We start from the raw sequence: 25,884 nt of genomic DNA, 5'->3' as shown, positions 1-25,884 counted from the left end.
TAATAGCATACTCAGCTATAAAATCGAAAGTATTAGTATATATATAAACAATTTAATTTAAGTTAATATCATATATGCTTATTCTCGTAATATATTTAATATATAAGATCTCGAAGAATAGCTATTCTACTTGAGTTTATCGCTATTTCATCTTTTCTATAAGTCTAGAAAAGATCTTATAATTTCCGCGAAGTTCTTTACCTATCGACGCGTAATATTAACAGTTCTTAAAAAAACCTTAAACTTTCGACTAATCTAAAGAAATAAATTACTTAACTACTTTAATAACTCGTTCTTTAAAAATATAAATATATTCTTTAATAATATAAGTTACGCTAAAGGCCTTAATTAATAATATAAATAATTGTAGTTTCTTAAAGAATAAGAGTAACTTAGTTTACTTAATTTTAGAAAAGAAGTAATACTATAGAAAGGAAAATAGATTCTTAAAGTCGTGAAAGTTATTAAAGAAGTCGTTTATATAGAATATGAGAGATAATGAAATCTTAGAATTCGGCGAATATAGTAAAAAAGGTTTCGAAGAAATAGAATTAAATACTTTATAAGCTAGCTCTATTATAGTAAAGTCTATAAATTATAATTTCTACTATATTCTTATAGACTATATCTAATCGATATCTAAAATAGTAAAAGTAAAGTAGTATCTATTATTAGGATATAGAGGTATCGTAAGATATATATACTTTAAATTAGCTAAGAATAAGCATTTATAATATAAATTAAATAGATAATTATAAACTTTCGAGCTTAGCTCGAGATAAGCTTCTAGAAGAAGCTTCATAATATAAGAATAATTAAAAGTTATTCGAGGCTCGTTAGTAGATTTTAGATTCTCAACTTTATCTATTATAATAGTCTGTATATTTTATAGAGATAAGTATTCATTCGCAGGTTTAGTGAGTTTATAGATATTATCTTCGAGGCCGTCTTAAATAAGCTTTTTTAGTTATTACTTCGTGTAAGTAGGTTAGTATTTTTAAGATTTCGAGAAAATAGACTTTATACTAGATATAATACGTACTTAATATATAATAAGATTCGTATAAGATAAGTCTCTTAAATCTTCTCTATTAAGATACTTATATTAATATAGTAGTTATAATACTTATAGTCTCTACTCTACTATAGTAATAAGCGATCTAAGAATTAATTCCAATTCTAGCTTACTAGCCTATTCTTTAAGTTTTAATAATAAGGAATATTATAAAAGGCTTTGGCGAATTATTCTTCTAGTAGAAATACTTGCTTAAGAGACACCTATAGAAATAATGGTACTAGCGTTCTTAAAACACTAAAGACTTCGATAGATTAATTTGAAAAGCTTATAATAATTACTTACTTTGATAAGGAAAAAGAATTAAAGACTTTGAAGATAACGATAGAAGTACTTAAGAGGCTTAAATCCTTAAGATAGACTTCTATAAACTCTAATAATTTAACGTCTTACTTAAGATAGACTTAATTTACTAAAAAATCCTAACGCTTAATTTCTTTAATATCTAATAAGTTATTTCTAGAATTAGAAGAATTATTAGATTCTAAAAAATTAATTTCCTTAATAAAAGCCTTTAATATGTTTTACTTAATAGCTTTCGGAGTTTTTATAGCGAACTTAAAATATATTAACAAATTGTGATCTTTATAGAAAATCATTTCCAAATCTATAATTCTTTAAACTTTCTTATCTTTCAATCTATCTCCTAGGAAAATAATAGAAAAACGAATTAAAATGAAAGCATTCATAGTCTAAAGCCACGAAATCTCGAGGATTAAACTAAGATATTTAGATCTCTTTAATTTTATAATGAATATAACTTCCGAAGCTATAAAGTATCGAATGTTTCTTTAGATTTCTTTTATATTAATTATAAGCTACATCTAATATTCTAGCACGATATTACGATAATCCGCCATATATATAAAAAAACCTTTAAATTTAATCTTCGAAAGTAGATAGAAATATAAGTCTAGAAGGCGTGTTAGTTTAGAAAATATTACATTTATATCGGAATCTTAATTTATCTAAGTATAAGATTTCTCGAGACTAATATTGAATCTATCCTATTTCCTTATAATAATGGAAATATAAAACGCCTTATTTACACCTATAAGAGAGCTTAAAAAGCGTATATACTTCTTAGCTTTTATAGTAGAAATATTAATTTGGAATATGGATATTAACGTAGTAGGATTTCTTAAAGTCTATTGAGAAGACTAAGATATAGATACTTGAGATATAGATATAGAAGGAAATACTAGTATAGGTTAATAGGCTTACGAATACTCTAAAGGTAGTATAGATATCTATAAAATTTGTTAAATAAAAAGTAGGCTAGAAGCTAATTGAAGGAGCTTGCGTAGCATTTATAATAGACTTCGAAGTTTGTTTCTTAAAAACTTAGATATAAAGGCGCTTTAATTTTTTATATATAGTAGATGATTATGCTATAAAATCTATTATATTTATATTAATTTTAATATTCTTAAGTATATATTAAATCGATATGAAAGAATTATATTTAAATCTATTAAATAGGTCTATTAAAGGCTAAGATTCTACTTTCTTATTAACTCGCTTCTTATCTTTATATTTAAGACGCTCTTCTTTCGAAGTAGCTTGAAATAGATATGGCTGATTTTAAAAGAAGATTCTTAATCTATAACTATCGAAGGCTGCTACGAACCTACTTAGATAGAAACTTACGATGGATAGAAAGAAGTATTAGAATTTAGATTAATATTAGACTGCTTTTGCTAATATTAAGGTATCTGAAACTGCTATAATATAAATTACTGTAATTAAATAAGTATTGATTAAGGTCTCTTAAATTGCTTTTCTTATTATCGCTGAGATATTGATATTAATGTTAATGCTTCTTCTACGTAAGCTCGTTTATTAAGCCTTAATCCTTTATCGAGAAAAGCTTTAGCGATTTTTATATTAGCGAAATGAGATCGATTTAGCCTTACTACTTTAAACTATATTAAATTAGAATAAAGAGAAATATAAGAATCTATAAAACTTAAAGGTGTTACTTAATCTAATTTAATAGAAGAAGAAGAAGAAGAAGAAGTTGTAAAAGGCTTCGGCGAAGGGGTAATTTTATAGGGTCTAGAAGATTCATTAAACTCTCTGAACTTAATGAAAGTAAAGTTTAACTATAGATTATTCTCGAAAATAAGCATTTTTAAGTATAACTATTCTTAAGTAAATAGTAAAGTATTCTTATAATAAGAAGAGATATAATTCTTAATATTATACTTAATATATAGCTAATTATCTTTTCTATAAGACTAATAAATTATATTATTAATATAAGGGTTTTTCGAAGTGCTACGCTCGAGTATATCTTTTAGAATAGATTAATAGTTACGAAAGCGACTATCAGCTATAGAATTCGAGAGTTTACTTCTATTAGCATTTTCTTTATTAGAATTCTAAGCTAAGATTAAGATCGGAGTTAAAGTAGAAGTAGAAGCTGAAACTTTATATAAAGAACGACGATACTCTAGAGATTGGAATTATATGAAATATTGAGGTCTCGCGAAAGCCTTTAATAGTTACTTTAGTGAATCTATATGAAAGGACTAAGACTGATAATATAAAGGCCTTAGAGCTTTAGTAACTTAATAAGAAGTAAGTAAGAAAGCTATCTGCTATTTCGGTAAGTTTTATTCCACGAGAAATTTATAGAACTACAGCTAATTAGATCTCGATTCTTTATTTAAGAGCTTCTGAATTTCGGTATTAATATACTATACTTCTTCTACGAGATTATAGATTATATATAGAGATCTATTAGAAGATACTATATCTCTTATTACTTCCTTTTAAATCTCTTAATTATTTAATTCTCTAATAAAGATATAAAGAATAATATTAAGTATAGTAGATTTAAGAAGACTAAAGGTAGTATTAGAGATAGTAGTAGGTTTATTCTTAATTTTAACTCTTTATATTAAGTTAATAACACGCTTAAAGTAGAAAATAAGAAATTCTTTAAGACGTTAATATAGGTCTGTAATCTCGATATCAAATGGGATCGCACTTACTTCCACAGCTTTTGAGAAAAACTTCTTATAGAATATAGCCTGAAACTGCTGGATTGTTTATTAGAAACCGAAGTACTCTACTTCGATAAGAAGTCGAATAACTTCTAAATGACTTTCTAATTACTCGGAAGTATTATTAATAAGAAGTATATTAAGATATTCTAGATACTTAACTAAGAAGAAACGATCTTCTTTATCTTAATAATCCTTTATATCGAAGTTAAACTTTCGAAACCACTTTAATACTAATATACTAATAATTTTCGAGAAATTATTATATATAGTAAACGTAGAGCGAGGCATAATTACTTTTATAGTATTACTAGACTATATAAAAGCTTTAGACTAATCTAAAGAAGGCGTGCTCTAATGAAATTCTGACGACAAGACTGTGAAATTTATAAAACTATTATTAAGAGGAATTCTTAAGAAGTCTAAAGCGTTAAGATAATAGTGATAAATCAATTCTTCGAGGAGATTTCTAATACTCGCTAGAATGATAATATTATAACTTACTTACTTTCGTAGTAATAAGAGAGTCTAATAAATAATAGCGACGGCTAAGAAATTAAGTTAAATAATAGTAACTTCTTAAAGTACTTATTAAAGACTTTTTAAGTCTTAAGAAAAAGTTTAAAAAAAAAAAGAGGCTTTCTAAACTAAATAACTTAAGAAAATACTTTTATAGTAAGGTTTTTAGTAAGAAATTTAGTGAAAAAACGAATAACGATAGATTATAGCTAAATAGGTCAAATAACGATTCTAAAGATACATAAGAATAATAATAAAGGAGATTTTACTTTAAGGCCACAAAAAGATTTAGATAAAACCTCCAAAGAATAAGAATAATCAGGCTCGTATGGGTAGAAGAGGATGTAGAATCTATGGAGGAAGAATTCGAAGGATTCCCTAAGGATCTAGCCAAGCAAACTATACTATATAAAGCTAGAAAGAACGACCCCGCAGGAAGCACCTTCCGACTCTGAAGCGAAGCGCCTCCGGGCCTCCGCCTTTTGAAGGTTTCATGCACCTCCAGCCCAGGGCACCATGCATGATGATGATGATGCGTCCGAAGAGCTTCTCCTCCCTTTCTCCCTTCTCTTTTCTTGGCGCCTGGCCCCACTGAACCTCTGACGCAATACTTGTGAGATCCCCCCCCCCCCCCAAGCTGATCTGAGGTGGTTTTGAGTTTACGCAAGAGCAACATGAAAATACTGATAGATAAGGGAAAAAACCTCCCATTTCCCATTATCCATTATCCATTGTCCATTATCCATTATTTCCATTATCCATTATCCATTATCCCATGGAAACCCCGCCCCGGCACTACTGGTGCAACAGATCCCATCTGCCGGAAAAACTTTGTCTTCTTCCCCCACTCTACAACTTCACCATGTGCATCAAAATCCTCCAAAATAAAAGCCAATTCTTATGTTGCTACCAGAAATTGACCGGAGGTAAAGCCGAGGATCTCCGTTGGTCTTTCACAATCTCCATGGAGCTACCAGCAGTGGCGAGCGCTATTGTGACTTTTGACTCTTGACTCTCGCTCCCTCCCGCACCAGACGGAAACTTTCTTCGTCTGATCCTGCTCATCTTCTATTCAAAAATGACCCCGTCTCTGTGATAGCTTCCGGAATATTGTTCCTGACACGTCTTGCTCGACCTTCTCCATACCCTCTAAGGGTCTAGCGAGTCGACTATGTTCCGCATCCTGATGCCAAACATATGGCTGCATAACGTATCTATAACGGCCTAAGCCTTTGGCGAAATGACATGTTATCTTGTCCACGCTGTCCCTTCACTTTCAACCCATTGTTCATTGCTTGACCCTGTGCAGTCTTGCCCGTACTGCCAACTCAGATCAGTCCTCATTGACCAAGGCATTGATGTTCTCACCATACCCTCAAGACATTGCAGCGAGTGACTCTATACAACTGATTGTTTGATAAACATCCTGTCCCGCCGGATCAACTCCATCCTCTCCTCAAAGTAGTGAACGTCCAGGCTTGACGTGGAAACCCCTTGGACCCTATCTTAAACAGACCCAGGATCAATGGCAATACCAAATCCTCGGCGACTGACGCATACGCCTCTAGGCACCATGTCCTTGCCTCAGTTGGATTTGAGCCTATCGTTGTTCTCGAACCCATCCTGTCATCAGCCAACGTTCTTTGATTCCATGAACCTGTCTTATGGTTTGGGTTTTGACACTAGTGGGTGCAGGAGTGAAGCGTTTGGCACAAATGCGTCTCCACAGGAAATCTTTGGCCACCAAGATCTTGCTTACATGGAGAATGGACTTCACGGTGTAGAAGCGCAACCAATGTCACTTGGCAGAGACACTCCAAACAGCCCACCGATCAAGATCGAGAGCGTGTCTCAAATGCTGGATGATGACGATCGTTACCGTGAGCAGGTGCGAGGAGGACAGCTTCCGGTCTCTCAAAAGGAGAAGGACATTGGCACGGATGTCGATACTCTCATGCGAGCTATACAGACGAAGGCAACATTGCCAGTGCATAAAATACAACCACCAAGGGTCTATGATCACAACATTCGAGATTCCAGTGACGATTCGGTCTCGTCCGCTGTGAACCACGGCATTCCCAACGAATCCAAGTCGAAAAGAAGGTACCCCTGCAGGATTTCATCGTGTGCTAAAGTCTTTACCCAAAAGACCCATCTTGAGATCCATATGCGAGCACATACTGGGCACAAGCCATATGTAAGGCCATCGAGAGTGACTTGAAATCTTGGCATACTAACAAGGAGTCTGAACTAGATCTGCAAAGAAACGACGTGTAGACAACGCTTTTCGCAACTAGGCAACCTCAAGGTCTTTCGCTATGCCAACGTCATTGCTGGGGCATGAGCTGATTTATTGCAGACTCATGAACGCCGTCACACTGGGGAGCGCCCGTACTCTTGTGATCTCTGCGGCAGAAGATTTGCCCAGCGTGGCAATGTCCAGGCGCATAGGATAGTGCATGAAAGAGTCAAGCCCTACAGCTGTAGGCTTGAAGGCTGCGCGAAGAGGTTTACGCAGTTGGGAAATCTGAAGGTATGCCCCACCAGCCACATGGATCATGCTTCATGACTAACGGGTGAATAGTCTCATCAGAACAAATTTCATGCCGACACGCTACGCATCCTTACGTTAAGGTTTGCATCGATTGATATGGAAGACGAAGTCTCCGAGTCGGATAGAGAGCTGTGGGACTACTTCTCTACCCTCTACAAGAACAGTAACAAGGGTATCAAGGGCCGTGGTAAGGACCGTCGGATCAAACCTCTATCTGGTGACAGCAAAGGCTTGAAGGTTGAAAGAGTGAAGCGCAATGGAGAACGATGAGAGGTATGGAGGCAAGATTGTGAGGATGAACGCGATACGAGGAGCGCATGAGAGAGGCTGCAACGGCCAGGGGAGCAATCGTGTGACAGAAGGAAGGGAGTGATAGCACTTGCGACGCGGGCATGCATTCGATGGTGGGCACTCAACCGGGTAAGGGCTCTCTCATGCGAGGAAGGATAACGATCTGAAGCGGGTAGCAGGCCTTTTGGGTTTTGATTCATTGAAAATAATCAAGTGCGGTTGCAAGCAAAATGATGTGGTTCCGAACTACCTAGGTACTTGTTATGTATACACGAGCTTGCTCTCGGACAATTTGCTCTTGGATGTATATACGCTGTGCAAAGAAAGAATGACAATTTTGTTTGTACTGTAGGAAGATAGATTTTGATATATGAATTGGCCATCAAGTACTTACTACAGATTCCGGTGGAGGAAGAAGAAAAGAGGATCAATCTGAGTAAAAATGGTCAGACAGGTGACCGGGAATTCAACTATCCGGACGATTTGCTGACAAAGCGGAAGACCCTGAATGCGAGCCCTCGAAGCATTTTTGGTTGAAAAATGTTCAAGTAGGAGTGAGTACCTCAGGACTTCGGTAGTCTTTCAATCATTGTGACCGTTCTCTTTTTTCTTCTCTTTCTCCTCCTTCTCTCCTCATCATTATCATCCATCCATCAATCAATCAATCCTTCCTTTTCCCTTTCTCCTTTTCCCTTTTTCCTTTTATCTTCTGATCTGCAATCATCATTTGCCCGAGCTTTTTCTTTCCAATTGGCATCCATCCTATTTGGTCACCAAAGCCTTGTGGTCTTTTCTAATCGACAATGGATATCGTCCTCGAAATCGCTGATACCTTTCTCTTTGACCGTTTCTGGTCCACCGTCTACCCAGCATCTACCTTGAATTATCCAAAATATGCCGTCCAAGATGCTACTACAACCTTCTCCAGTATGCGTGAGCTGCCCACCGCCATACATTCATCCACCCAATTCTTCCAGCTCGCCCCATCTCAATACGCATATATGAGTGAGTGGCCGCGGGACAACATATGGAGACAATTCTTTAGCCTCTACTTGATCACATGGTACCAACACCTCTCCGTCCGTGTCGAGTCATAACCTGCAAACTTTTCTGACATCTTCTCTAGGCTTTTCGGTCTCGTACTCTACCTCGTCTTTGCCTCTCTCTCATACCTCTTCATCTTCGACCACGCCACCTTCACTCATCCGAAGTACCTCAAGCATCAAGTCAAGCTTGAGATTCGCCAAACCATGATCTCAATGCCGCTAATGGCAATTTTCACCGCGCCCTTCTTCCTGCTTGAAGTCCGTGGATATGGAAAACTCTACGATGCTCCGTCAGATGCTCCATTTGCTCTCTACAACTTTCTTCAGTTCCCATTGTTCATCGCCTTCACAGATCTATGCATCTACTGGATCCACAGGGGTTTGCATCATCCCAAGATCTACAAGACGTTGCATAAACCGCATCACAAATGGATTATGCCTACACCTTACGCAAGCCACGCCTTCCACCCCATGGATGGCTTCGCGCAGAGTATACCATACCACGTCTTTCCGTTTATCTTCCCGCTCCAGAAGTTCGCATATATCGCCCTTTTCGCCTTTATCAACTTCTGGACTATCTTCATTCGTAAGCGCTTCTGTCTTTCCGTTAGGCATCGCATGTCGCTAATCGATTGTTTACAGATGACGGCGAATACGTAGCCAACTCCTACATCCTTAATGGCGCTGCATGCCACACAATGCACCACCTGTATTTCAACTACAATTATGGGCAATTCACCACGCTGTGGGACAGACTGGGTGGTAGCTATCGACAACCGAACGATGAATTGTTCAGCCGAGAGTCGAAGATGAGCAAGGCAGAATGGGAGCGGCAAACGAAGGAGATGGAAAAGCTTCAGAAAGAGGTCGAGGGAGACGATGACAGGGATTATGGGCAAGAGTCTAGGAGACTGCAGAAAAAGGTTATGTGAAAGTAATGTTGCTTTCAACGTCACCATGAATATGAAAGCAATAGCAGAAGTTGAGGAACCCTTCTTTGGACATCTGAATGGGAGAAAGTGATAGGATTGCCAAAAGAAGCCCCAATGCCGCGGCCCAATTGACAAGCTTCGGGCTGTCATGAACATCACCAAAGGTGCATCACGGGTCTCGAGGACTCGCTCCACAAACTGGGACACCAAGGGGCGTGTGGAAATTTGGGTCTATAGGAGGTTAGAGGGTATCTAATCCGTAATAGATTCGACTCCTATTGGCGCTGGTACAATGGTGTAGTGGTTTTTGATTTTGTATAGGCATATATATGGATGGGAGTTGACGTCTAGTCTCGACTGTTCCGAAGTCAACTCCTCACTCTATCGATTCGTGAATCATGTTCAATCTATTCGTGCGGTGGCAACATTTGTACGCCTGATTTCACGTTTGGATGGAGCAGCAATCATGCGTGCCTGTTTCAACTTCCCTGTGGCAAGAGATCCTCGATGCTATACCATGTCAATGCGAGCCTACTTTCACACCCCAATTTTGGCTGCCTCCCTATGCTTGGGAATCCAGCCCAGGCAGCTTCCCGAACCAACAATAGAGTAACACCCAAGAAAGGAGCCTCACAGAATCCCAGCGAGCGCCTCGTCTTCAGACATCTCCTCTCCAGCTCCATCGCCAACTGCCTCCCCGTTGCCGTTCTGCTCCACAGCAATCTCCAACCCAGAAGCATCGACGACTTGCACAACAAAACTCATCGTCTCCTGCACCCATGCTTCTTCGACAGCCATCTTCCTCCTGAACACCCTTAACCACCGTCCTCCCCAACCTCTTAACATCGCCTCCCCTTTCAAATCTTGATCCGCGCTCTCAGCCATGTCATCCACGCTGCCACCAGCAACACCAACCAAGCCATCTTCGATGACAGCGAAGAGCTTTCCCATCTCGTCCCTCTCTTTGCTTAAAGTCTCATCGAGGATCGCAACCTGGTCGCCAGGAAGGCCAGGCTGATTGCGGGCGACCACGATTTGACGTACTCGGTTGGTAACTTTTGTCACCGTGCTGCTAACCATCTCGAAAACATGGCTCAGAACAAGCCCTTCCCCTTTCCCTAGCTGATCACTTAAGGCCCACAAGACTACACTGATCGGCGTTAGTATGGTATAATTTAGAAGCTTGTCCACCACATTGACGCCTATCCCTGGCTTTTCGTGCCAATAGTCCATAACAGATGTAATAATCTGCCTTCGGGCGAGTTCGCTTTTAGCTCCAATTGACAAGAGGCGGTCTTTACAGCGCTCAATCTGCGAGAGTACGTGGGACAGAGACTTGCTGCCAAGGAAGCAAATTGCCGTTACGTAGGCGTCTGTGGATGGGACGAGTGGATCTGTCACGCCAAGAGACTCTGCGGTCTCTTCAATGGTGCTGAGTGGACTTTGTAAATCCGTGTCGGGAGCTTTGGCACGGAGAAGGCGAAGGATCTCTTTGGCGGGTTCGGAGTAGGGCATTTCTTTGGAAATTAGCTTCGTGGGTTCCAAGCCAACGAGGATTGAATGCTTACGATCAGAACTGTACTTGAAATCGGGGGTGTCTTTTTCCTTGGCTTCCGATATGAGTGGTTGATATGGCTCTGGAAGGGTCCCTCTGATCCGCGCAGCGAAGCTGAGACGGATTTCCTTCTCCAGTGCTCCCATCATGAAAGCCTTTTTGGGATGTATCAATGGCAGTTGTACATCGTCAACCCTGAGCATCTATTAGCGATGAGCCCATGAAATGCGAATTACTTACCATTCAGTCCATTTCCAGGTGAAGCCAAAATTGCTCAGGTGATGGGAGAACCAGTCCATGAAACGATACACCAACTCAAGGTCCATCCCATCCACATTCTTATACAACCATCGAATGGCACGGCCCAGACTAGGTGCAATTGCCGCCGGCGCAATTTTGCAGGCCTCAGTCAGGACAGAATGATAGTAGACAAGCTTGTGCTCCGCCATAGGTAGCTGCAGGAGTTGGGAAAACACAGCGTCAACAGCGACATCCTCCGGCTTCCAAGTCGAGCGACCCTCTTCTACGTTCCGTAGCTTGTCGAACTGTGTCGCTCTTTTGACAAAAGTCTCAGCGGAGAAGTAACAATCGAGATCGATTAGAAATTTGGCAGTTGCATTGCGGTTGCAGTCGAGGATGTTGATGGTATCAACTAGGGAATCTCGGAGGATTGATGATGCTACATCAGACGTTGATGGGACTGTCTCAATGTCTTGATCCGCATAGACTGAGAAGTATATCTCGGGAAGCATTGGCCGTGGACCTGGTGCCACGGGCGATGGGATGTTGATTTCAGGCAAAGCATGCTTCTTTGATGCAACGGCTGTATCCGTTGTATCTTCTTCCTTTCTGACGTTCCAAGGACGGGGAATGCACGCCAGCTTCCAAGATTGCCCAGCCTCTCCCTGCAGTTGCTTTTGCAGCAAATTGATGATGCTTTGTGGTTCCTGAGCATCTCCTTCATCGTTCCCTGGATAAGGATTTACGAGAGCTTCTAAGGCGTGAGGCGTAGATGCAATGATATCCGTCTTATCCAACAGTGCCAATGCACGCTCTTCAAAGCCAGTTGCGGAGGAGGCCATAGCATACGGTATCGTAAGCAAGATAATCTTGACGAGTTCCAGGCCCAGGCTCTGCAGCTCTTCTGATTAGCTTCGACTGAAGCACTAGCACTACTAGCATGGTACTCACATCTTCGGAAGATGCAGTCTGCAAGTCGACGGCTCTCGAAAAGAGCTCCTCCAATAATGGAAATACGCCATCCTCTTCAAGCAGACCCTGCAAGCAGGCCAAGAACCGCAAGACCAGCTTGACTTCACGCCAGTGTCCAGCCTCGAGGTATTCCTGTATTGCCTTTGCTGCCCTCGTCAATATCTCTTGCGCTACTTCTGGTTTCTGTGGATTGATGACGATAAGTATTGCAGCAACAAAAGGGATCTTGAAGGGTTGTTCGACAACACTAGGGTCAACATCAGTCATGTGCCGATGACTATGTTCGCGATATCTCACATCTGTAGTGACAAATCAAAGAACTGTCTTCGGATACCCTCATCGTCATAGTTGTCCACGACGAGTTTCGCGATACTGCTGATCTCTTCGTCGGTTCTCTTCAGCGGCTACGATGCCATTAGCTCAAAGGGCCAGGGCTGGGCCATCGGTGACATAATGGACATACGGATTCTGCGACCCCAAGAAGCTGCTTCCGCACTTTGAGATGCAAGGGTTCCTCATATCTTCTGCGCTGCGGTCGGCGGTCGTGTTCATCATCGTCTGCATGCAAAGGTCAGCTCGAGGCAGGTTCAACGGGGTCGGGGGTTGTGCCTCGATAACGCCGCTTGCGGTTATTGTTGTAGCCCCCTCGTGGTCCACCGTTTCTCCTATCGTAGTCTGCCATGCTTGCTGGGAGAGTTTTGTTGGAGCAAAGTTGTCTTGAATGGGGCTATGCTTCTAGGTTGGCGCTGGCAGACGCTCGGCGCGCCAAATCCAATTGGCCATGGCCTTAGTCCCTGTCGCTTCAATATAGGGCTGAGACGCTCCACTTGCATGAAATCCGGGTGAGGTGAGCCTGGCGAATTGAGGTCCTACATCGTCTATCCGCTTGATGCTGTTATAAATGTCTAGGAATATCACGGAGAGGAGTGACAGATTTATGACTAAGAGTGTGTGGCGAAAGGAGGTGGAAAAAGGACGCACTGCGGCTATTCAGGAGCATTCGTAAACACCACAACTAGCGTGTAGACCTCAGATTTTTGGTGGTAATGGGATGGGACTCCACCATCCACCGTCTCTTCAATTGCACAGCAGGAGAAATTCGAGAATATTTGGTCAATTGTTTGAATAGTTGATGGTGCTAGCAATCATGAAACTTATGTAGGTGCGTCATCTAAGGTGTGATCATCTTAGAAAGTGCCCATGCAGCCTTCACCAAACCCTTGCTTCTTCCTGCGCCTGGCCTCATTCCCAGCTGATCATTCACCACATGAAAAATTCCGCCTATCGCACAAATTGGAACCCTCATCCATGCATGCCGCGCTTTTGCCAGGGAATTGTGAATTGATAAAATATTCGAGGCATTGCCGTTTTGAATTAAGCCATGCCATGCTTTTGGTCCACACAATCTGTCAGTGATCTTGCTATCACTGACCTGGCGAGAACATACGGGAACGACTGTTTGGCCAACGCCACGCTAGGTAAGTGCTGACACGCTGATACCGTGACTTCGTTACGCATGATTCGTAGCCAGTATCTATCTCACTCAAGCTGAGCCTTCATATCGTCCTGAGACATTGGATCGAGGGTTTCAAGGTCAATGCCGCGTGAGAGAAGCTCCTTACGCGCGTGGGTCGGGACGAGACGCGCGTTTTGCTCCGGAGCAATTGAGAGCTCTGAGTACGAGTCAGCGAGGAAAACAATATCGACATGGCAAGCAAGACCTACCGTGACGCGAGAAGTCGAACAGTTTTGGCATCTCTTTAGTACCACCAGCGGCATGCCGAGAGTCGGGGAATCGACAATCCGAAGCACGAAGCTCGTCGAAGAATGGGTGAACCATGGCCTCGATGGCCGAGAGACGCTTAGTAGGGGTATACTCGAGAAGAGCCGAGATCAACTCAATCGCATCTGGGGTCGCTTTGCGGAATACCTAGACACAGAATTAGTATCTGGGCTTTCGTTCGAAAAGGAAAAACTCATTAGGTTAGTACGTAAAAGAAAATTCCAGGTTCACTGACTTTGTTGAATGGGTGAGGCTTAATCTGAGGGAACTTGTGTTCCATATAGTTTGGATTCATGGTGCGGATCTGCTCGCGGGTTGGAGTCCCCAGCACCTTAATGATCTCAACAAGCTGATCAATGCCAGACTCTCCGGGGAACAGAGGTTGACCAAGCATCAACTCAGCCATCACGCAGCCGGTGGACCAGACATCTATCAAACAAGCGTGAGCGAGCGATACTGCCACTGACAGAGTGGAAGATTACCGATTTTGGTGGTGTAGTTGGTAGCACCAAAGATGAGCTCAGGGGCACGGTAGTAGCGAGAGCAGATGTATGAGACGTTGGGCTCATTTGCGACCAGGATTTTGGCGCTACCGAAATCACAGAGCTTGAGTACGCCGGTATTCGGATCAAGCAGAAGATTCTGCGGTTTGATATCCCGATGACAGATGCCCTGGGAGTGGATATACGCAAGGGAGCGGAAAAGCTGGTAGATGTATATCTTGATCTCGAGAATGGGCATGGTAGTTTTCATCTTGTTGAAAAAACGTGAGGCACGGTATACAGTCTCCGGCACGAATTCAAGGACAAGGTTGAGGTAGACTTCTTCTTTCTGAGGCGGGCGTCAGCTACTTTCTTCATGGTACCATGAGCAATTCCTCGATTCAATAAAATACTTTCTTGCTTACACGCTCTCCATTCGAGTAGTAGAACGCTTTTAGTTCTACGATGTTGGGGTGACGGACGATACGCATGATCTGCAATTCACGATTCTGCTTCCATCAGTACTTCGAACGTAATGTTATGGCATATTTTCCACGCTTGCCTTAAAGCGCTTGTCCTGAAGAACACGCTTGATAGCTGCATCCTCTCCGTTTGGAGCCAGCTTGGTCTGGAAAACCACTCCAAAAGAGCCGTTTCCCACGATCTTGCACTGGGTGTACTGCATTTCTCTGGTCTCGCCAGTCACACCGTCTTGCACTTTCTCACGGATGACTTCTACATTGTATCAACCATCAGTCTCTGCCAGAGTGTAGAAGTAAGCATGGCTCATCCCTACCTCCCATGCGCAAGCTGGTGAAACCTGCTGGACGGTTTTGCGTAGACATCTTAGCAGGGCAAGATGGCGCTGTTTCTCTCTGGTTATCGAGAGTACGGTGGACTCGAAGTATCGAGCCGATGATGGAGCAACGGAAGGGTTGTAGATGAGTCCGTGTTGGGCGGACCTGAGGAGGTGGAGGGTGGAGGGTGGAGGTACTGTAGGTAGGAAGAAGGAGAATGAGGAGAGTGAGGTGAGGCGACTGAAATTACACAGGATATCAATCACACCAATTTGGTGCTTTGGGTCAACGCGCAAGGATACCCTCGATGGCGTTTTGTGTGGGTAGCGAGGATGCCTCTTCTCCGTCGCTAGAATGTGGTAAGGTGGCTGCGCAACAAACGGTGCTCTATCTGCAATTGCTCAAGGTGAGGGGACCATGTCGCAGAATGAGGAGTGGATTATCTCTGTTGAAGTTGATGCAATCTCAGGCTTCACTTTTTAGGACAAGATTGCCTTGGTGTTGTGAACGAGTGTTGTAGAGAGCGAAGCAAAAGCCGAGTGTCGCCTGACACATGAGTTGAATAGAGTTCCCTTTCCCGCGGCTGTTTGTTCCGTTGTCGCTACAAGGAGGATTGCATAGGAGAGGGGAGGAGGTAGATAATGAAGCTGGCTATGTTCAAGAAGGGAAGGATATTGCGGTGTTAATGTTAGGATTGATGATTGAGATCTCGCTCGGAGGCTTAGCCGTCCCAGCGCGGGAACCGTGCGATTATTTCCCAGAAAGCTGGTAACTAACTAAGCGATCTCTACAAGAGTGCGAGAACAAGAGGGGAAGGCTACGCGGACAGGAGCGGCAGTCACAGCGAAGCAGGTCGCCTTATTTCGATTGATTGATTGATTGGTTGATTGACTGACTGATGGATTTTGATTGATTGATTAATGGTTCTTCTAATGGACCGAAGCTGTGGCTCAAACCCTGGGGGAAAGTGTTCGTTTTTCCTCAGGGGGAAAGAGGATGATGATAGTGGGCAATTCTTGCGGAAAGGGGACTGCTTACTTCTACGGAGTACTGCTCTCAGGCTCAGGGGAAGTCCCAGAGCAATGTCCAATAATGATATGGGCAGTGAAGAAGGTTTGAGGGGAAGTGAGCGTTCTCGGTTGGGTGGTCACATGGACATACTTGGACTCGATGTTACTTGGCCACCATTGGACTAGAGGCATTCTAGCTGGCGCAGGAACAGGCGAGGGCAACGTGGGACTGATCTACTAGAACGAGGACAGACCTACCTATCTATCTACCTACCTTACATTCGACTGCCTTCAAGGGAGAAGGATGGAAGCTACGAAAGGCATGATCGAGTTAGATCGTTTGGATACTTTGGATAGCCTACTTATGCGCCCAAGGTACGGCAATCGACCCAGCCTTTGCGACCTTTGATTGTTTTGAACAATGTCCCATATTTCGAACGTCATGGGGAATGAGGACTCTAGAGTCTGTGAAGGAAGGAATGAGGATTCCTCGGATGCCTTAATATCTAAGCGTACGGAGCATAGGTAGAGTGCTGCAGAAGGTCCAATGATCGTTTGGCTACCGGACGACGGAGAGAAGGGAGGTGGGAGAGAGAGAGAGGGAGAGAGAGGGAGAGATACTTTCTATATGTCATGCATCCGCCGCCCGAGGGCCCTGTCCAAGTGTACAAAGTTAAAAGCAGCCGTACAGCTTTGCCTCTACCGTACGCCGGCCGTGGACCAGATGGGTACTTATTTCTGAAACAAAGCATCTGGAAAAGTCAGAGTGAAAAATAATGCCTGGTTTTGCTGAAGTGGGCAGACCATCCGACATTATTGACGTGTTCGCCTGCAGATTGATCGCCATCTTGCATGATGGAGTGACGCATGATTGCCCACTGGATTATGCAAGCCTAACTCATCTTGGTCCAATCGTACCCACGTTAAAAGGCCGAAGAATCGTTGGGTCCACGCCTGGCTTGGCATCGAGCAGTATAGTACTGTAAAAGATCCTTACTCGTGGACCTATGTAATATGTAGATATCCTTCTGCCTGCTTTAGCATCCATTATTGACCTCTAGCATGAGGCAAGGGCAAAATTTCCATGCTGGACGATGCAGGCGTTGAAGAAGCTACAATTTTGCAAGCAGCACATGACGATGGGAACCATGGTAAGCACAGGCGCCCAGAGAAGTGAAAAGTATGAAATCAAAAGGCAGGTACCATCCAATTGGCTATTCTGAAGCACCGGCACCACCGGTATCCACCTCCTCCTCCGCACCCGCAGCGAGCGGCAAAAGATCTACCGCTCACGAGACCTCTCCATATTTTATTTTCTCGCCGTACAACACTCTGACCTCGGAAATCGAAATGTTCTTTAGCTGGTGATTGGAGTACTCGAGTAGAACATTCATAAGCATGGCGATGATTAGTTTAGCCGACCATGATGGAGCGAGGGAGTAATTAAGTACTAGTACCTTCCCAAAAATCATGTGCACAGTGTCAACGGGCAATGTCCCCCAAAACAAATTCTTTGGTAAATATATACGGACGAATCCATTTGGGTGAGGATTGCTTTCACGACATTCATTTGTACGGGAGAGAGTATTAGGAATTCAACTGCGTCTAATGACCATCTGCTGCATTCTCGGCAATGCGTAACCTATGCAGCTTACTTCACTCCATCACCAGACTTGTGTGCCCCGACTGAAATGCATCGAGAAACTTAGCCAGGGCTCGAATCCTACTGAATGTCTTGAAGATTGAATGGCATAATTTCCTTGTGCTTGAAGCTTACTTTGTTTGAGGAGCAAATTGAGAGGAGGGAGCTAGCATGTATTGGGGGTCATGAGAGCGTGTAGTTTGAGGAAGCTGCTGTTGGCGGTAAACGTTCCTCGTTCATTGAAGATACTGCCACTCAAAGGCAGCAATTCTCGCCTATGAAATCACTATTCCTGAACTTTCTTCGAATATCAGCTCCCCCCATTCAGTCGTGTCGATACCGGCTGCAGACGTGCGAAAAGGTTTAGCCTCTCATTAAATGCACGTTCGTCGCGTCCGTGACCCAGATTTCGAGTTTCTCACTTTCCCCTTTTTAGATTGCTTGAACGTAAGCTGTTCCATGGAGCATGATGAAGAGTCTGGAACGTCTTCAGCATCGTCTCTCAATTAAGCTTTTGTACATGAGGTGACAACTGTTTGCTAATCAGAATGCCTGCCTATCGCTTGCTTGGCCGTATATGTGCAACGGGGCCGCAATACTAAATTTACATTCCTACACCGTTCGATGATACGGTAAACAACGCTCAGACAATACAACGAGTCGGGCCTAGAAGACTCTCACCAAATAGAGAGCCTCACCAGATACAGTCAGTTGTTGAGACACAATGAGAAGGTCGAGAGGAGTGAGACGGAGTAATCTGCGAATAGGCGGGGGGAGCTGTTGGGAGCCCCAGGACAAGGCGGAAGGCGTCTAGAACGGTACGGATGGTGCGGAGGCTGATGTGGATTGAGCAGCATTCATAAGTTCTTCAGGAGCAGTCTCGATGGATACAGCTAATCCGACCTTGGCTTGTTGCTGAACGGATTTCACATTAGCAACGGCCCACACAATTGCATCGGTCAACTCGATATAGCAAATTCAAACACCGCTCGCAAGTCTTTGCGTACCTTGAAATGGTCCATTTCTCCAGCAAAGGTGATTTGCACCGGCGGAAGCACTCTTTTCTCCACGAGACAGCTGAGGCGGCCCGAGCTGTCAAGTTGGGCCTTGAACGTTGATGTCCTGAAATCGTATTTCGCACCAGCGGTCGCAGTACCCTCTTTGCGCGATCCATTGCCCATCAATCCGCCCCCACCTAGACCTGGCGCAAATTGTAGATTCAGATCCACACCTGCTTCCACCTTTTCCGTCAACCTTCGCCAGTAAGATGCGCTGACTGCGCCTTGGGCTTGTATCTGCGCACTGGCAATCCAATTGGAACCCTTGTATTTCGCACAGTAAGATAGCATAGACTCTGGACCGGCGTTGAGTGCTGCCCTCTGCCACATGGCCTCGAGTCCAAGGGCAAGGCTTGGCGTTATGGACTGAAGATAGCTGCCAATGAAGATACCGGTCAAGCCGCCCTCTAACATGGATGGGTTGATGGATTTCAGAGAAGCGGTGAAGTCTTTGCCGGTGAAATCGTTGTTTACTTGGATCATGGCTTGGCCAGGTCCTGGAGCCATTTGCACGTTGAATTTTGTAATGAAAGCATTAGTCCATCGGTAATTCCCCTGAGCTGATAGCTGACCGTCGTTTTCGAGGTTGGCCTGCATAAAGACCTGTGTACAGCGTTAGCTAGAAAACATAGTCACTCGCTCCAAAGTCAGGGATGGTGTACCTTTGGCGTTCCGAAAATGGTTGAGAAGCCGTATGGAGGCAAGCCTGGAGAGCCCATGGCGAAGGAATGAGTATATTGGAATAAAGGCGACACACTGAGTGGTCTAGTCCAATCCGCACGAAGTCCAGTGAACATATAGTTGGTAAGGAAGACATCCTTTTGCACCTCTCGAGCAATGTTCTCCACCGTCCCTGGATTAGAAAGACCTAACGCTTCGCGCCGCTCGGAGAACGAACTCCATGTATCACCAATCGCCCTGACCACCGCATTGCCCTCTATGTAGGGAGGCAGGAAATCCTCCATCTTCGCGTCCCCCATAATGTCAGGGGATGCAGCCTTTGCCCCCAAGATCAGCAGAAATTCAGAAATGGGGAAAGGTTGTCACCAGCAGGGCAGAGTGCTTGGAGGGACCAGAGATGGGCGGATAAATGCCGGAAGGTGGATAGGTATGTGTTTGGGAGCTGGGAGAATAGGTGCTTGATTATTGTTGCAGCTTGGCTACTCTCCGTAACGCAGTAAGACGAACCGTAATTTTTGTCAAATAAGCTTTTCACTCTAGCTTCTTTGACCCTAGCGCTATGGAGCTGGGAGGTCGGCTATCGATAAGATGCGATATGCTGTATTTTTGTTCCTCGGGCTTTTTCCTTTTCCTTACCATTTCTTATTCTCACATCCGAGATGTATGGGAATGCTTTCATTCATGAATTCTATTTGATTATTGTTTTTTGGGGTCTAATACCGTGATACGCAGCTCAATCGGACTCATGGATACGCTACTGTAAGTGACACTGTTCCTGAAGGCTCAGCTCTTGTTCAGTACCTGTCTATAGAACTGCCGATGTCGCGACAAACTCTCGGAGATTCAGGCGAAAGTCTAGCACTTTTGTCGATGCCATTCACGAAATGCCAGAGACTGGAGAGTTGGCGCCAGCCCAACTGTATAGCACCGAGTCAGGGCGTCTCTTCCATTCAGGCCGAATAATTATAGCCACAGTAGGCTTGCCAGCAAGGGGCAAGACCCATCTTTCTGTTGCTCTAGCAAGGTATCTGCGCTGGCTTGGAGTCAAGACGCGGGTCTTTCACCTAGGAGACTATAGAAGAGAGCATGTTGGTGATGGAAAGGATGTGCCGGAAGATTACTTTTTTGTGAATGCTTCGGCAAGCACAGTCCTCCTTCGCCAAAAGATCCTCAAGAAATGTCGAGATGAGATCTACCGTATGTATAGTTCTGACTAATTCCTCCCAAGTTTGTACCAGTGCGTATCAACCTATTTTGCACTGACAAAATGCTACTTTACCCCCCAGACCAGTTTTTGACTCGGGTTCGTGCCGTGAAGTAACCATTCTAAATACGTGCGTAGAATTCTTGAACCACGAGAACGGGCAGATTGCAATTTACGACGCAGTTAATCCGCTCTCCGAGGGCCGGAGATCCCTGGCGAAAGAATTTTCCAAGCACGAAGTGGAGACTCTGTTTATTGAAAGTGCTTGCGATGATGAGAAAATTATAGAGGAAAATGTGCGAAGTGTGAAGATTTCTTCGCCCGACTATATTGGTTGGTCATCAGACGCTGCCGTCAAGCACTACCTTGCAAGAATGAGCGCCAAAATACCACATTTCGAGACAATGGAGGAACCTGACCTAAACTATATCAAAATGATCAATGCTGGCGAGAGGATCAATGTTAACAACTGTAGCTTTGGCTACCTTTCTCACAGGTACGTAAGGTATTTCTCAGGCTGTTTGATCTTCCATAAATGCCCATCTCGGGAACAAGCAAGTCCAGTGGGAGGATGCCGGTGAATGGCTTCTGTTCAGTGTGTCTTCTGCTTCACCGATACTTATCTCAGGAGCAAGCCAGGGGTAATGTGAGCCAATCAAACAGGAGAACGCCGTTTGACTGGCTTGTTTGTCAGCGTGTCTTATACTTCATAGATATCGATCTTGGGAGCAAAGCAAGAGCCATTGCAGCGACTCAAACAGGAAATTGTTGTTGGATTTGTTTCTGCATGCCGTTGGCACAGTTTATGTCAAATATTGTCTGAAGAAGGGGAGCTTACCTCTCAATACATGCAGGATCGTCTTTTTCCTACTAAATTTGCACATCAAATCAAGACATACATACTTTGCGAGAGCCGGCACATCCCGAGAAGAAGATTCCTACAAGACAGACGCCTCTCTTTCGGGACAAGGAATGGAGTATGCAAAGAAGATGTCAGAAACTCTCATTCATCACCGAGAGGGAGAAAGGCGTGAGTAATATCGCAGTGTCTTTCCCTTGTTAGCACAGTTGGAGTCGCAAGACGTTTTGGGGAACGAAATGATCCTGTCCTACCCTGGAGATTTTCGTCTAGCCCATGTCTCTTACCTTGAAGAGCAGTGCTAATTGTGAATATAGAAGCTATGATCGATCGCGGTGGACCAGACATTCCATTGAAAATGCTGACGATATGGACTTCGACCAGGAAAAGAACGATAGAGACGGGTCACTTTCTTGAGGAAAAAGGCTACAGAGTACGTCAGAGGTCTCAGCTGAGTCAACTCAATCCAGGGGTTTGTGAGAAAAAGTCCGAGAGGCGGATCAGGCTTGAGTATCCCGATGAGATAGCGAAACATGAAGCGGACCCATATCATCATCGATATCCGCGGGCTGAGGTTAGTGACCCACCACATCGATGCTTGCTCTGTGCTGATTCTTCCAGTCGTACCACGATCTTGCAGTCAGGCTCGAGCCCGTCATACTCGAACTCGAAAGGGAGCAGAACGATCTGCTCATCATTGCACATGAGAGCGTCCTAAGGGTGCTCTACGGGTATATAATGGCATGCAATGCTATAGATATCCCAAACCTTCAATTCCCTAGGAACGAAATCATCGAAATCATCCCCGCTAGTTACAACAATGAAGCTACGAGAATCAAGATACCTGGACTCCCTGAAAATTTCGTCCCAAGCTCTCCCGAAGACATCAGAATTCCCGTTCCTCCTAGCGGCTCTGTGACGCCGATGGGCTTAGACACTCCAAGGACTGGCACAAGCTCCCCACGTATGGCAACTGGCTCGCCACGTAATGGCCTCTCGACACCCTCTGAACCCGGCGAGGGAAAGCAATTGCTAGTCGAGAGAGCACTTCGAGATTGATGTTGGAGTCAGGATTGAGGCGACGTTGCAACCTGGAACTCCTACCTTTCCCCAGGCATAAAGGGCTTAGGACGGTCGGTACTGCATGTCTACCAGCGCTTCGGGTGTGCCGGATCAGCGAGCAAAGATCACTGCACTCCTTGAGACGTCCATCCCAGCTGCCAGCCGCCACGTTTCCGTGCCTAACAACGTTCAGGTAGACGAGCTGCATAAATCATAGAAGCTGCATTTTGTTTACGCGAGAAGGAGACCATTGAGGGTTGTGCGTCGCTTATCAGCGACCATTGTTCCTCGGGTACAATGTTTTCCTGTCAATCTTTGGCCTCACTGAAGCACGGTGACCTTTGCCCTTTAGGTGATTGATCCATTGACTATGGAACATGAGCGTTTTGTCACAAGCCTCGCAGTATCTTGCAGATTTAGCCTCCTCTTCAGGTGATACAAGCAATTTCATCGCAGCATCTGATAGCGAGTCAGGCCTAGGGAGCGCAAAATTGTTGATAAATGCTGCCGTAATGTCTTGAGCTTTTGCATCTACAGCTTCCGACCACCGCAAAGAGTCAGTTGCATCGAGCAAGAACATGTTATGCGTGAGATCCGCGGCATTGACAGCGCGCTGCAGCCGAAGCCTGATCCACCGAACTTGGCGTTTGGCGTATTGTCTTGTTGCGATTTTTGTACGCTCAATGCCTTCCTGCCTCAGCTTCTCCGGGCGGTTTCCGTCCAGGATATACGGCAGGAATTCTTTGAAACCAATGGCAACCCATATACCACGACTCTGATCGATACTATCACCTTTCCGTTCCTGATCCTGATGGAAGTTTTGCATGGAAGTGACCTCTTCAAACAAGCCATGCGAGACCATGCTATCCACACGGTGCTCCAGCCTCAAGTTGAGCGAATCTGAGGGCGCATGAACCCAAAAGATAAGCGTGTCGTATCGGACATGAGATTGTGCTGAGGCATCAGACCCGATTGGCACAGCACTCCTATCCCACCCACCAGACTCGATATCAAGACTTTGGGTCTTCTGCTGCTCGTATATTTCAGAGGCTCTCTTACCGGTTTTCAACCATATCTCAAGACTGCGCCTAATTTTCCTTCGGTCACTAGGGTGCCATCGCATGGCCATTTCTGGGTCCAGCTTCCGGAGTTCCTTCAGCATCTCCTCTGTGCTTGCATCGAGCAATTGCCATTTCTGGGCCTGATTCTCAAGTGTAGCATCGCCTGTCTCCTCCTCTTCGACTAATGCATCGCTAAATAGAAGAGATTGTGTGTAGTAATGCGTTCCGCCAACCAGAATAGGGAGCCGTCCCCTTGATCGAATCTCTTTAATGACACCAGTAGCTAGCTCTACAAATTGTTTGACCGTCCACGGTTCTTCCCCTAGTTTGATACAACCCAGTAGATGGTGTGGTACGCCTTTCCTCTCTTCTAATGGCAGCTTATTCGTAGTGATTGGCAAACCCTCATACATCTGCAGAGCATCTCCGTTGATAATCTCTCCATTGAATCGTTGAGCTAATGATACAGCAAGCTGAGAAATGACTCATTATCAAAGATGAGAACACAGCGGGGAGGACTGACTTGAGATTTGCCTGTGCCTGTAGCTCCCACTACAGCGACCAGACGAGGTCGTGGTAGAGCTGACGACATTGTGATCCACCGTTGCGTCGCTCGTAGCATGGAGTTGGTGAAGATCCTGGTAGTAATAGCATGGCTTGGTCAAGTGCTCAAGGGCAATTCAGTGGTGGAAAACAGAATGAGTATCGAGGCATCGAGGCATCGAAAGGGATTTGGCTCCTTATCTCAGCGTCCTAGCGATGAGGGCAAACCCTTAGGCTGGTGGTCAAAATAAGTGGCAGTCCTGGCGCTTCGAACTGTCAACGAGAACCTGACAACAAGACGTTTTGAGAAGATTATTCTGGCTACGAAGTTGCTTATTTCAATATTAACTACATTTGATTGCGCAGAAGGAAGTTTTCAAATCCTCGCGTTGTTGACTTAGCCCTTGATGTTCTCGTAGCCCACCTTGGCGGGACTGCCATTTATTTTGACTCATCCTCACTCCAAAACTTACCACCACGCCCCCCCCCAAACATTGCTCTCTCTCTTGATTTCAGCGGATACCACATTCTTGACTCATCATTCAGAGTGTCTGTGTCTTGAGATCTTCTCCATTGACTCTCTATCTCATTCAATGGGAACCTACAATGGTATACCGAAAGAGCAAGCGCCTTCCATAGAAGTCAAGTCGCTCTCCTATGCATTCCAAGATGGTTCCTCTGGCCTCCGGGACGTAGTTCTTAGCCTTCCGCCCGGCAGTCGAACATTACTAATCGGCGGTATACGGTCCTTCTCTTGTCTCCTCATCCTGTCTCTTACCTGATCTTTGACCTCTTCTAGCGAATGGCGCTGGTAAGACAACACTACTCCGCCTGCTCTCTGGCAAACGGATGGCCCCAACCGGCACAGTCAGCATCGCTGGAATCGATCCATTTACCTCTGGCCTCGAAGGCGTCACCTATCTCGGTCTCGAGTGGGTGCTCAACCCCATTGTACGCACCGATATTGACGTACCCACTCTCCTCGCCTCCGTAGGCGGCGATTACTACACCGAGCGAAGGGACGAGTTGGTGGAAATTCTTGACATTGACCTGGCATGGCGGATGCACGCTGTCAGTGATGGGGAAAGGAGAAGGGTGCAGCTCGCCATGGGACTTCTGAGGCCGTGGCGGGTGCTGTTGCTGGACGAGATCACAGTTGACTTGGATCTGTTGAGTAGGAGTAATTTCCTGGGATTTTTGAAGAGGGAGACGGTGAGCAGGCCTTGCACGATCGTGTATGCAACGCATATCCTGGACAATTTGGCCGACTGGCCAACGCACCTAGTGCACATGCACATTGGAAGAGTCAAGGAATGGGGTGGCGTCGGGAAATTCAACGTTGGTGGAATAAAAAAGAGTGGGAACAGTCAATTGGGAGAACTGGTGCTGGAGTGGTTGAAAGATGATTTGAGAGAAAGAGGCCCACGGGGAGGACGACCGAGTGAGGGGAAGACTTACGAGAGTCTGGAAGGTAAAGGTGGTTATGGGAATGAGAAGAGGACCTGAG

The 25,884-nt window shown here is 44.5% G+C and overlaps 8 protein-coding genes across 8 annotated transcripts; 4 read left to right on the top strand and 4 right to left on the bottom strand.

Annotated features, from left to right (window-relative positions):
- Window positions 1-6,178: 6,178 nt before the first annotated feature.
- HO173_000269 (uncharacterized protein) lies at window positions 6,179-7,429 on the top strand (the record flags this gene model as incomplete). Its single annotated transcript, XM_037302219.1, has 4 exons — window positions 6,179-6,802; window positions 6,860-6,913; window positions 6,965-7,138; window positions 7,190-7,429. The coding sequence occupies 4 exons, from the start codon at window positions 6,179-6,181 to the stop codon at window positions 7,427-7,429; spliced, it is 1,092 nt and encodes a 363-aa protein (XP_037170798.1).
- Window positions 7,430-8,253: 824 nt separating this feature from the next.
- Window positions 8,254-9,428, top strand: HO173_000268 (uncharacterized protein; the record flags this gene model as incomplete). Its single annotated transcript, XM_037302218.1, has 3 exons — window positions 8,254-8,513; window positions 8,577-9,082; window positions 9,139-9,428. 3 exons carry the CDS (start codon window positions 8,254-8,256, stop codon window positions 9,426-9,428), a joined length of 1,056 nt encoding a protein of 351 aa, XP_037170797.1.
- Window positions 9,429-10,058: 630 nt separating this feature from the next.
- HO173_000267 (uncharacterized protein) lies at window positions 10,059-12,877 on the bottom strand (the record flags this gene model as incomplete). The annotated part of the gene is made up of 6 exons (XM_037302217.1): window positions 10,059-11,178; window positions 11,224-12,116; window positions 12,175-12,442; window positions 12,493-12,599; window positions 12,659-12,753; window positions 12,814-12,877. 6 exons carry the CDS (start codon window positions 12,875-12,877, stop codon window positions 10,059-10,061), a joined length of 2,547 nt encoding a protein of 848 aa, XP_037170796.1.
- Window positions 12,878-13,734: 857 nt separating this feature from the next.
- Window positions 13,735-15,305, bottom strand: HO173_000266 (uncharacterized protein; the record flags this gene model as incomplete). The annotated part of the gene is made up of 7 exons (XM_037302216.1): window positions 13,735-13,868; window positions 13,921-14,125; window positions 14,214-14,407; window positions 14,461-14,809; window positions 14,886-14,969; window positions 15,023-15,195; window positions 15,257-15,305. The coding sequence occupies 7 exons, from the start codon at window positions 15,303-15,305 to the stop codon at window positions 13,735-13,737; spliced, it is 1,188 nt and encodes a 395-aa protein (XP_037170795.1).
- A 3,414-nt stretch (window positions 15,306-18,719) lies between these two features.
- On the bottom strand, window positions 18,720-19,947 carry HO173_000265 (uncharacterized protein; the record flags this gene model as incomplete). Its single annotated transcript, XM_037302215.1, has 3 exons — window positions 18,720-18,824; window positions 18,917-19,570; window positions 19,630-19,947. The coding sequence occupies 3 exons, from the start codon at window positions 19,945-19,947 to the stop codon at window positions 18,720-18,722; spliced, it is 1,077 nt and encodes a 358-aa protein (XP_037170794.1).
- Window positions 19,948-20,393: 446 nt separating this feature from the next.
- Window positions 20,394-22,770, top strand: HO173_000264 (uncharacterized protein; the record flags this gene model as incomplete). Its single annotated transcript, XM_037302214.1, has 6 exons — window positions 20,394-20,407; window positions 20,460-20,845; window positions 20,991-21,348; window positions 21,707-21,882; window positions 22,029-22,285; window positions 22,333-22,770. 6 exons carry the CDS (start codon window positions 20,394-20,396, stop codon window positions 22,768-22,770), a joined length of 1,629 nt encoding a protein of 542 aa, XP_037170793.1.
- Window positions 22,771-23,044: 274 nt separating this feature from the next.
- Window positions 23,045-24,426, bottom strand: HO173_000263 (uncharacterized protein; the record flags this gene model as incomplete). The annotated part of the gene is made up of 2 exons (XM_037302213.1): window positions 23,045-24,307; window positions 24,358-24,426. The coding sequence occupies 2 exons, from the start codon at window positions 24,424-24,426 to the stop codon at window positions 23,045-23,047; spliced, it is 1,332 nt and encodes a 443-aa protein (XP_037170792.1).
- A 544-nt stretch (window positions 24,427-24,970) lies between these two features.
- Window positions 24,971-25,883, top strand: HO173_000262 (uncharacterized protein; the record flags this gene model as incomplete). Its single annotated transcript, XM_037302212.1, has 2 exons — window positions 24,971-25,115; window positions 25,177-25,883. The coding sequence occupies 2 exons, from the start codon at window positions 24,971-24,973 to the stop codon at window positions 25,881-25,883; spliced, it is 852 nt and encodes a 283-aa protein (XP_037170791.1).
- Window position 25,884: the final 1 nt, after the last annotated feature.

This window comes from Letharia columbiana (assembly GCF_014066305.1).
Source record: "Letharia columbiana isolate WasteWater2 chromosome Unknown Sc0000000_s0, whole genome shotgun sequence".
Taxonomy (NCBI): Eukaryota; Fungi; Ascomycota; class Lecanoromycetes; order Lecanorales; family Parmeliaceae; genus Letharia; species Letharia columbiana.
The sequence above is the reverse complement of the archived record's forward strand: the minus strand, read 5'-3'. Positions and strand labels throughout refer to the sequence as shown.